We start from the raw sequence: 10,669 nt of genomic DNA on the forward strand, positions 1-10,669 counted from the left end.
TTCTTTGTCTAATTGAAGCCTCAGTGTCCTGACCTTCTATGGGGCTGTGTTTCACTCTATAGACAATCTGTATGCTTCCTCCTTTCATGGAACATCTCATAATCTTCTCAGTTTTTGAAAGAGCATTTGAACTCAATTTAAAAAATCACTTTTGAGTGGAACTTGTCTTGTTATTAAAAGCCACATATAGTCAGCTGTCAATATTCATGTCCTTTGGCCTAGAATTATTCCTATTCTATTTGGATGAGAAAGTTGTTGTTAATATATTTAAAAATAAGCTCTTAATTTGTGTTTTGTTGTTGGATCTTAAAAATGAAAACAAAGATTCTACCAGAATAGAGTAGCAGGTTAAATGGCTCATATACTGGAAAGTATATGATTGCCCTACAATCATGCAGTGAAATAATGGATGACAAACTTCTGAAAGTGAAAATAATTTCCCATAGAGAAAAAGGCATGATGAGGGAGTTCACAACATTTGTTGATCCATGTAGTATTTCTTTCTTTTTGAAGTTTATTTATTTACTTATTTATTTATTTATTTATTTATTTATTTATTTATTTGGAGAGAATCCCATGTAGGTTCCACTCTGTCAGTGCAGAGTCCCACGTGGGGCTCAATCTCATGAACTGTGAGATCATGACCTGAGCCAAATCCAAGAAATGAATGCTTAAGCGACTGAGCCACCTGGATGCTGAGCCACCCGGTTGCCCTAGTCCATGTAGTATTTATGATAGAGTCAATCTAGACTAACAAACTTGCAAAGTGAACACTAGAGCTGGAGTCTGGTGAACAGGCAGGGTCTGAACAGGTTCTCAAAGGAAGAACAAGCTCAAGGAGTGGGTGTGAGCAGCTGTGGGAATGCCTAGCACAAGCAGGGGCAGGGGCTTTATCAGTGCTTATGCGATAATCAGGCTGGACACTGTGATATGAAAACACCCAGAAGTTTACTATATTTTAAGGTAGATAGGCTGAAGGTATACCCAAAATAATTGATTAGGATCATTTCATCTTCTGAAGGTGGCACAAATAATCAATGGTCTTTAAAGGTGAGGGGTGGCCAGAAAGCATTATCTTCAAAGTTAGATAATGGTAGAGAACCCTATCCCAGAGGATGCCCCATGTTGCCAACAGTAGGTTCTGGACAAAGGGACCCAAAGTGCTCATGTTAGAAGGTCTTATCAGCGGCCAAATCCGAAATTGAATTTAGGATCCAGGCTATAGGGTCCACTGAGGGGTCAGGAAGACTAGTATGCACAGAAAGAAGAAACACAAGTGCAAGTGAGCATGGTCAACATCTGGGGGAACTGACAGGGATGTTTGGTTGGATTTTGAAAGACATTCCTTAGATGTTGGTGAAAGAAGCAACTATTAGCATGATTTATTCAGTTCCAATTAGACGATCTCATTGTTTCCATCATATCACTGTATATTTAAGGAAATAGGTCTTTGTTTACGGATATTTTCAGCTTTAATTAAGAAAATAATGATAATAGTTTTTAATGCAGGTATTTTACAGTTTTGTAATAAAAATACAAATTGTTTACAATTAACCTCTTAAGTTGCTGTTTTATATGGAAATTATTAAATTATTAAGCTGTTTCTGAAATAGTTTTTAAAATTATCTTATTTGTTAATTTTGTTCTGTTATCTTTAACATGGCACTTTTAATACTTTTTATGTATGTTTTATTAATATCTGTTATTAATTTTGTTTATTATGTTATGTAAAACATTATTTTTATTTTACTAAATTTTGTTTTCTAACATTTTAAAAACTTATTTACCTTAATTTGTTTCTCATTTTATCTTGTTGGAAAAGAGCACTAAAAAGTATGCTTACATTTTAATATTCAAGTTTTTTAAATGATTCATTTAGTAATTACCAATTGAAATTTTGTCATTCTCTTCTGCTTAAATTTTTATTATTTATTTAAGTTTTACAGCAATGAATCAGAGAATATAACAACCATATATATTCTTTGCTCATTCACCAGTCAATGGACATTGGGTCTTTCCATAATTTAGCTATTGTTGACAGTGCAGCTATAAACATAGGGGTGGGTATATTCCTTAAAATTAGTATTTTTGTATCCTTTGGGTAAATACCTAGTAGTGCAATTGCTAGGTCATAGGGTAGTTCTATTGTTAACTTTTGAGCAATCTCCATACTATTTTCCAAAGTGGCTGCACCAGTTTGCATTCACATCAACAGTGGAAGAGGATACTCCTTCAGCATGCTCACCATGTATTGTTTCCTGTGTTGTTAATTTTGGCAATTCTAATATAGCAATTTTTACATAGGTGTAAAAGTAGCATATGTTTGAGGCAGCTCCAATTTGGAAGAAGACTGGTAAGACCTCATTCATTTGTTTGGTAATGATATCTAGTATTTACTAATTGACTTTATATGTGTTAGTTGACTAAAGAGGTGTTAGTATCCTTAAGGAAAATGAAATAGGTATAAAATGGTGAATATAATTTGGGTGAATTGCTGAGTAATTTTTGAGAGGTGACTTTGTGCTGAACACTCCAAGGACTGTGTGATACAAAATGATATTATATATGACCCCTGGCCTCATGAAGCTGTTGTGAACAGACACATGTAGAACTTAGTCAAGTGAATGAATAGAAAAGATGTTGTATACTCTCTAGTAACATGCCATAAAATTAATCCACTAGCAAGTTTCCCATATAATTAAGAACAAACTTTTTGGAGTGTGTAGTATTAAAGTACAATGTTACTGAGAGAAATTTCTTTGATAACTGTGGTATAAAAGAAGTAATGAACTTTTTTTGAGAGACAGAGAGTGTGAGTGGAGAGAAGGGCGAAGGGAGATAGGGAGAGAATCTTTGGTAGGCTCCATACTCAGCGCGGAGCCTAATATGGGAATTGATCCCTGGGATTATGACCTGAGCTGAAATCAAGACTTGCACACTCATGTGACACCGAGTTGCCCCAGAAATGACTTTTTTTTAATGATGAAGCCATAATTACTAGTTTGTTAAGTAGTATTATTTTATAAATTAAGTACAATGCCATCATTGGAAATAAAATATTCCCTTAATTATTTGTTTTAAAACAGAAGCCACATTGCATTCACATTTTGAGGTGATAACTAAAATACACAATTCCAGGGGGAAAAAATCTAAAATCATATGGATAGCACTCCATTTCCTGAAATTTTCATTTTGGAAGCTGGAGGATCCTGGGTCTCTGCAAAAAAAAACAGGCAAAAAATTTTTCTAAAAAGCAAATAAACACTGAGAGAAAGAAGACAAAACTAGTGTATAGAATTAACTGGAGCAAGAAATAGATTTGAGTGTTGCTTACTAAGCTTATGTGCCTTTGACTGGGTCAGACAAGCTCTCAGGAGTTGATTTTTAAAGTAATGCCATTTAAAAAGAATTGTAATGTCTATCATATCTGGTATATTTTTAAAGATAGAAACTTATAACAAAGTTCCACTATTTTTGGGTGATGAAAAATGATTTTATTCCCTCATGATTGAAAATTACTTAATTAAAAACTTTTTTTTTAGGGGCGCCTGGGTGGCTTAGTCGGTTGAGCGTCCGACATTCGCTTAGGTCATGATCTCGCGGTTCGTGGGTTCGAACCCCGCGTCGGGCTCTGTGCTGACTGCCAGCTCAGAGCCTGGAGCCTATTTCGGAGTCTGTGTCTCCCTCTCTCTCTGACCCTCCCCTGCTCATGCTGTCTCTCTCTCTCTCTCCTAGAAATAAAATATATATATATATATAAACTGTTTTTTTAATCTTCTATTGAAATTAATCATGCTTTCCATTTTTCTGTAACTACAAAGACATTAATATAAAGGGGTAAATTTGGTTGCATGAAAATGATGCTCTAATTTGTTTCCTATGGGAAATAATTGTTGTTTGTCCCCACACACACAGTTTTATTGAGGTATGACTGGGTCACAAAAATCTGCACATATTTAATGTATACAATTGATGAGTCTGTATATATTCATGAACCATTATCACAATCAAGGTATTAAAATACCTCCAAAAGTTTCCTTGTGTCTTTGTGTGTACATATGTGATGTGGTGTGTGTGTGTGTGTGTGTGTCTGTGGGTGTGTGTCAGAGATAAGATATTTAACATAATTTACCCTCTTAATGTGTAAGTACATAATACAATATTGTTAAATTCAGATGATATGATGGCCTGTAATTTTCTAGAATTTATTCATCTTGTATGGCTATAAGTTTGTAACTATTGAACAAATATCCTGTTTCCTCTCCTCGCATTCCCTGGCTACAACCAGTTTATTTTTGTTTCTGTAAGTTTGACTATTTTACATACTTCATGTTCTTTTATGTGTAGCTTATTTCACTTAGCATAATGCTCTCCAGGGCCATCTGTATTGTTGTGCATTGCAGGATTTATTTATTCTTAAAGGCTGCATAACAGTGTATTAAATCAAATGATTAAGGATTACTCATTAGTTAAGAATGAGTAATAAACATTTTCTCCATTTATCTGTAGATGCTATTGTAAATAATGCTGTAATGAACACAAAAATATATTTCTTTGAAAAAATATGAAAAAAAGATAGTTATTTGAGATTGTAATTTCAATTCTTTTGAATATATACCAGAAATGGGATTGTTGAATCATATGACAGTTCTAATTTTTATTTTTTTTAGGAATGCTGATTCTGTTTTTCATAGTGACTCTACCATTTTACATTTTTATCAACACTGTACAAAGGTTCTAACTTCTCCACAATCTTGTCAACATTTGCTATCTCTTTTTAAATATCTATCTATCTATCTATCTATCTATCTATCTATCTATCTATCTATCCTTCTATCATCTATGTATGTATTTATTTTGAAAGAGAGAGAGAGAGAACGAGCAACATGATCAGAGAAGGAGCAGAGAGAGGGAGAGAGAGATCCAAAGCAGGCTCTATGCTGTCAGCACAGAGCCTGACATGGAGCTTGAAATTATGAACCACAAGATCATCACCGGATCTGAAACTGAAAGTCAGATGCTTAGCCACTTGAGCCACGCAGACACCCTGACTATGCTTTGCGTTTTGATTACATCCATCTTTACAGGTGTAAGGTGATATTTCATTTGTTCCATATTTGCATTATCTTGAAGATTAGTGATAATGATCATTTCTCCTATGTGTATTAAACATTTGTATGTCTTAAAATTGGGTATTCAAGACTGTCTATTTTTGAATCATGTTATTATTTATTTATTACTTATTTATTTATTTATTTATTTATTTTCGTGGGTTTTTTTCATCTGAGATTCTTGTATACTTTGGGTATTAACTCCTTTTTGGATATTTGTTTTGCAAATATTTTCTCCCATTTCCTAGATTTTTGCTTTTGTTGCCTATGGTTTCAGTGTCATATCTCTAAAATCATTGCCAAGACCAATGTCATGAAGCTTCTCCTTTATGTTACTCTTCAGAGTTTATTTTTAGATCCTACATTTAAGTTTTTAATACATTTTTAGTTGATTGATGGTGTATACAGTGTAACCTAGAGGTCCAATTTCAATATTTTGTATGTGTTTATTTGCTTTCCAAGCACCATTTATTGAAGAGACTATCTTTTCCTCATTATGTATACTTTTTTTTTTACAAATAGTTTATTGTCAAATTGGTTTCCATATAACAACCAGTGCTCATCCCCACAAGTACTCTCCTCCATGCCCATCTCCCCCCTCCCCCCCACATCCATCAGTCCTCAGTTTGTTCTCAGCATTAAAGAGTCTCTCATGGTTTGCCTCTCTCCCTTTCCTCCACCACTTCCCCCCTTCTTCTCCTCATTATGTATTCATGACACCTTTATTGAAGATCTGTTGGTTGTATATAAATAATTTTATGTCTGGGAACTTCATTTTGCTCCACTGATCTATATATCTATCTTTATGTGAGTACTATATGTTCTAATTATTATAGCTTGATGATGATGTTTTTAAACATGTCTGCTCTTCTCTATTTCATCAGAGGACAGCTAAGATATTAAGAAGATATGCATTGCCTTTATTTCAAATGCACACAGTAGGAAAATAGATCTAAGTCACTAGATGTAAGGACATAAGTTCTAAGAACTTAACATAGAATGCTTTTGGGGGAGGTGACATTATCTCATTTGACCTTATGTAATATGTCATTTTTCTCATCTGTAATAGCCTTTGGGAACATACTTCACACATGGGGATGATGAAGAGTACTAATGAGAGCAACCTAACAGGTTTTATCCTGTTGGGGTTTTCTGATCACCCTCAGTTACAGAAGGTTCTGTTTGTGATCATTTTGATCTTGTATTTACTAACCATTTTCGGGAATACCACCATCATTCTGGTATCTCATCTGGAATCCAAGCTTCATACACCAATGTATTTTTTCCTTTCTCATCTCTCCTTTTTGGATCTCTGCTTTACCAGCAGTGTTATTCCTCAGCTCTTAGTAAACTTGTGGGATCCTATGAAAAACATCACCTATGGTGGCTGTATGGTTCAGCTCTATGTCTCTCTTGCCCTGGGATCTACAGAGTGTGTCCTCCTAGCTGTAATGTCCTATGATCGCTACGTTGCCATCTGCCGTCCCCTTCACTACACTGTCTTAATGCATCCCCGTCTCTGCATGGCCCTGGCATCTTTGTCATGGCTCAGTGGGGTGGTCACTACTCTGATACAGTCCACTCTCACCCTGCAGCTACCCTTCTGTGGGCATTATCAAGTGGATCATTTCATCTGTGAAGTCCCTGTGCTCATCAAGTTGGCTTGTGCGGACACAACTTTTAATGAGGCTGAGCTCTTTGTTGCTAGCATTATCTTCCTTATAGTACCTATCTCCTTCATCCTGGTTTCCTATGGCTACATTGCCCAAACAGTTTTGAGGATTAAGTCATCTTCTGGAAGAAAGAAAGCGTTTGGGACCTGCTCCTCCCACCTGATGGTTGTCATGATCTTCTATGGAACCATCATCTTCATGTATCTTCAGCCAGCCAAGAGCAAATCTAAGGACCAGGGAAAGTTTGTTTCCCTCTTTTACACTGTAGTGACTCCCATGCTCAATCCTGTTATCTATACTTTGAGAAATAAAGAGGTTAAGTGGGCACTAAAGAAAGTTATAGGAAAGATTCTGGGACTAAATTTCACATGATTATTAAAAATGTGTTTTTTTTAAAAGAACTACTGTGATGAACATCTCTTTTTTTGTGTAGTAAAAACACACAAAAGTTTTAATAAAAGCCTACTTGGGTCATTTTCTCCCATTTTTTTTTGGTTAATTATTTATCCAACTTTCTATAATATACTATGGAATATATATGTCTAGTCCCAACTTTGCCATTACCCAATAGCAACATAAAATAAATACTTTTTCCAGATAAAACTTTAACCAACCACCTTTTGTTGTTTATGCTATAACACTGATTTCCCCCCAAGACTTCACGCTAAGTGGCATTTGCTTATAACATTTCTTTTCTGGAAAGGAGAAAGTTTTACATCTAGATTCTTGGAAAATTTTTGTAGATATACTATTTCACTGAATTTTTTGTAAACACTGTTTCATTGAATTGTAGCAAACATTGGTTACATTTTTTATAGCTTGCAAAAATTCTGTGGGTTCAAACATGCATCAAAATAAATATATTAATTCAGTGAGACAAGGAAGAATTTTGTGGTGGAGTCCTGTATGTCCAAACGTGATAATAATTTTAAATAAAGAATACGAAGTCAGGGAAGGAGTTATCACTTTTAACTGTTGAGAAACAGAGGCATAATTAGAATGATACTGCTCTATCTGATTCTATCCCTTTGTGGATTTTTTAAGTTGAAGTATGATTAACATACTGTGTTACGTTATTTTGGGTATACAGTATTCAGCAATTCTATAGATTACCTCAAGATAAGTGTACTCTTAATCCCTTTTATCTATTTCTTTCATCATTCCACTCATCATCCCTCTGGCAACCATCAATTTGCTCACTATGTTTGTCTCTTTTTTTCTTCTTCATTTGCTTTGTTTCTTAAATTCCACATATGTACAAAAATCTTATGGTTTTTGTCTTTCTCTGACTGATTTACTTCACTTAGCATTGTACCCTAAAGGTCCATCCATGCCATTGTAAATGGAAAAATCTTCTTATTGTGTATGGCTGTGTAGTATTCCAACACACACACACCACATCTTTGTCCATTCACCTATCAGTGGAAACTTGAACTGATTCTATACTGTGGCTTTTGTAAATAGTGCTGCAATAAACATAGAAATACATCTATCTTCAAATTAGCATTTTTGTTTTCTTTGGGTAAATATCCAACTGTGGTATTGCTTGATCACATGGTTATTCTATTTTTAATTTTTTGCACAACTCCCATACTGTTTTGTACAGTGGCTGTACCAATTTGCATTCTCACCAACAGTGTATGAGTGTTCCTTTTTCTCCACATTCTCACCAACACTTGTTATTTCTTGTCTTTCTGATTTAGGCATTCTGACAGGAGTGCGGTTATATTTCATTGTGCTTTTCTTTTTTTTTTTAATGTTTATTTATTTTGAGGGGGGAAGAGAAACAGAGGTGGAGAGAGAGAGAGAGAGAGAGAGAGAGAGAGAGAGAATCTTAAGTAGGCTCCATGCTCAGTGTGGAGCCAAATGAGGGACTTGATTCTCTGACCATGAGATCATGACCTGACCCAAAATCAAGTCAGATGCTTAACCAACTGAGCCACCCAGGCACCCTTCATTGTGGTTTTCATTTTCATTTCCCTGATGATTACTGATGTTGGGCATCTTTTCATGTGTCTTTTGGGCATCTGTATGTCTTCTCTGGAAAAATGTATATTCAACACCTCAGTCAATTTTTTGACCAGATGATGATGTTGATGATTATTATTGGTGTTGATTTTATAAATTCTATATACATATTGGATACTAACCCTTTATTGGATATGTCATTTGCAAATATCTCCTCCCATTCAGTAGGTTGCCTTTTTGTTTCATTAATGGGTTTTTTTTTTCACTGTGCAAAATGTCTTTATTTTAATGAAGTCCCAATAGTTTAATTTTTTGCTTCCCTTGCCTCAGGAGATATCTAGAAAACGGTTTCTATAACTTATGTCGGGTAAATTACTGCCTCCTGTTTTCTTCTAGGAGTTTTATGATTTCAGGTATCATTGTTAGGTCTCTAATACATTTTGAGTTTATTTTTGAGTAGAGTGTAAGAAAGTGTCAAATTTCATTCTTTTGCATGTTGCCATCCAGTTTCCCAGCAACATTTGTTGAAAGACTGTCTTTTCCCAATTGTATATTCTTGCATCCTTTGTTGGTAGATTAATTGACCACTTATATGTGGGTTTATTACTGGGATCTCTATTCTGTTCTGTTGATCTATACGTCTATTTTTGTGCCAGTATTACGCTGTTTTGATTGCTGTACTTTGAAATCTGGTATGGTAATATCTCCAGCTTTCTTATTTGTTTTTTTTTTCTTTTTTGCAAGACTGTTTTGTCTTTGTTGAGGTCGTTTGTGGTTTCATACAAATTTCAGTTTATTTCTAGTTCTATAAACACTGTTGTTGGTATTTTAATAGGAATTTCATTCAATCTGTAGATTGCTTTAGGTATTGTGGACATTTTAACAATATTGATTATTCTAGTTCATGAGTATGGAATATCTTTCTATTTGTTGGCGTTATCTTCAATTTCATCAATGCTTTATAGTTTTCTGAGTACAGGTATTTCATCTGCTTATTTAAGTTTATTCCTAGTATTTTATTCTTTTTTGTGCAATTGAAATGAAATTGTTTTATTCATTTCTCTTTCTGCTACTTCATTATTAGTGTATATAAATACAACACATTGTTGTATATTAATTTTGTATCCTGTGACTTTACTGTATTCCTTTATCAGTTCTAGAACTTTATTGATGGAGTCTTTAGGGTTTCCTATATAGTGCTATGTAATATGCAAATAGAAAAAGTTATACTTCTTTATGGATGACAATGCTTTTTATGTCTTTTCCTTGCCTGATTACTGTGTCTAGGCCTTCCAGTACCAAGTTTAATAAAAGTGGTGAGACTGGACATTTGTGTCTTATTGTTTTTTTAAAATTTATTTCAAGTTTTATTTAAATTCTAGTTACTTAGGATATGTGGTAAAATTGGTTTCAAGTGTAGAATTTAGTGATTCATCACGTACATATAATACCCATTACTCCTTAATACCCGTCACCCATTTAGCCCATCCTCTGCAGACTTCTGTCCATCAACATTCAGTTTCTTTTCTACACTTAAGGGCATCTTATGGTTTGTTTCCCTCTCTCTTCATCCCTTCTCCTACGTTCATCTGTTTTGTTTCTTAAATTCCACAGATTAGTAAATTCATATGGTATTTATGTCTTAATCTTAGAGGCAAGGCTTTCAGTTTTTCACCATTGAGTATGATATTGCTATGAGTTTTTCACATATGGTCTTTTTTATGTTGAGGCATGTTCTCTCTAAACTAATTTATTGAGAGTTGGTGAAAGGATGTTGCACTTTGCCAAATGCTTTTCATGGATCTTTTGAAATGATCATGTGGATTTTACCTTGTTTCTTGTTAACATAGGTTAATTTGTGAATATTGAACCACACTCACAACCTTGGGATAAATTCTACTTGATTGTGATGAATTA

At 34.4% G+C, this 10,669-nt stretch overlaps 1 protein-coding gene across 1 annotated transcript; it reads left to right on the forward strand.

Annotated features, from left to right (window-relative positions):
• The first annotated feature begins 6,202 nt into the window (after positions 1-6,202).
• On the forward strand, positions 6,203-7,156 carry LOC144241567 (olfactory receptor 2G2-like). Its single transcript, XM_077776152.1, has one exon. The coding sequence runs from the start codon at positions 6,203-6,205 to the stop codon at positions 7,154-7,156; it is 954 nt and encodes a 317-aa protein (XP_077632278.1).
• Positions 7,157-10,669: the final 3,513 nt, after the last annotated feature.

This window comes from Crocuta crocuta, unplaced genomic scaffold, assembly GCF_008692635.1.
Source record: "Crocuta crocuta isolate KB4526 unplaced genomic scaffold, BGI_CrCroc_1.0 scaffold441, whole genome shotgun sequence".
NCBI classification, from domain to species: Eukaryota; Metazoa; Chordata; class Mammalia; order Carnivora; family Hyaenidae; genus Crocuta; species Crocuta crocuta.

Bases quoted from the DNA above. Each gene is read 5' to 3' on its own strand.
- LOC144241567 (XM_077776152.1), top strand. From the start codon at position 6,203: ATGGGGATGATGAAGAGTACTAATGAGAGCAACCTAACAGGTTTTATC.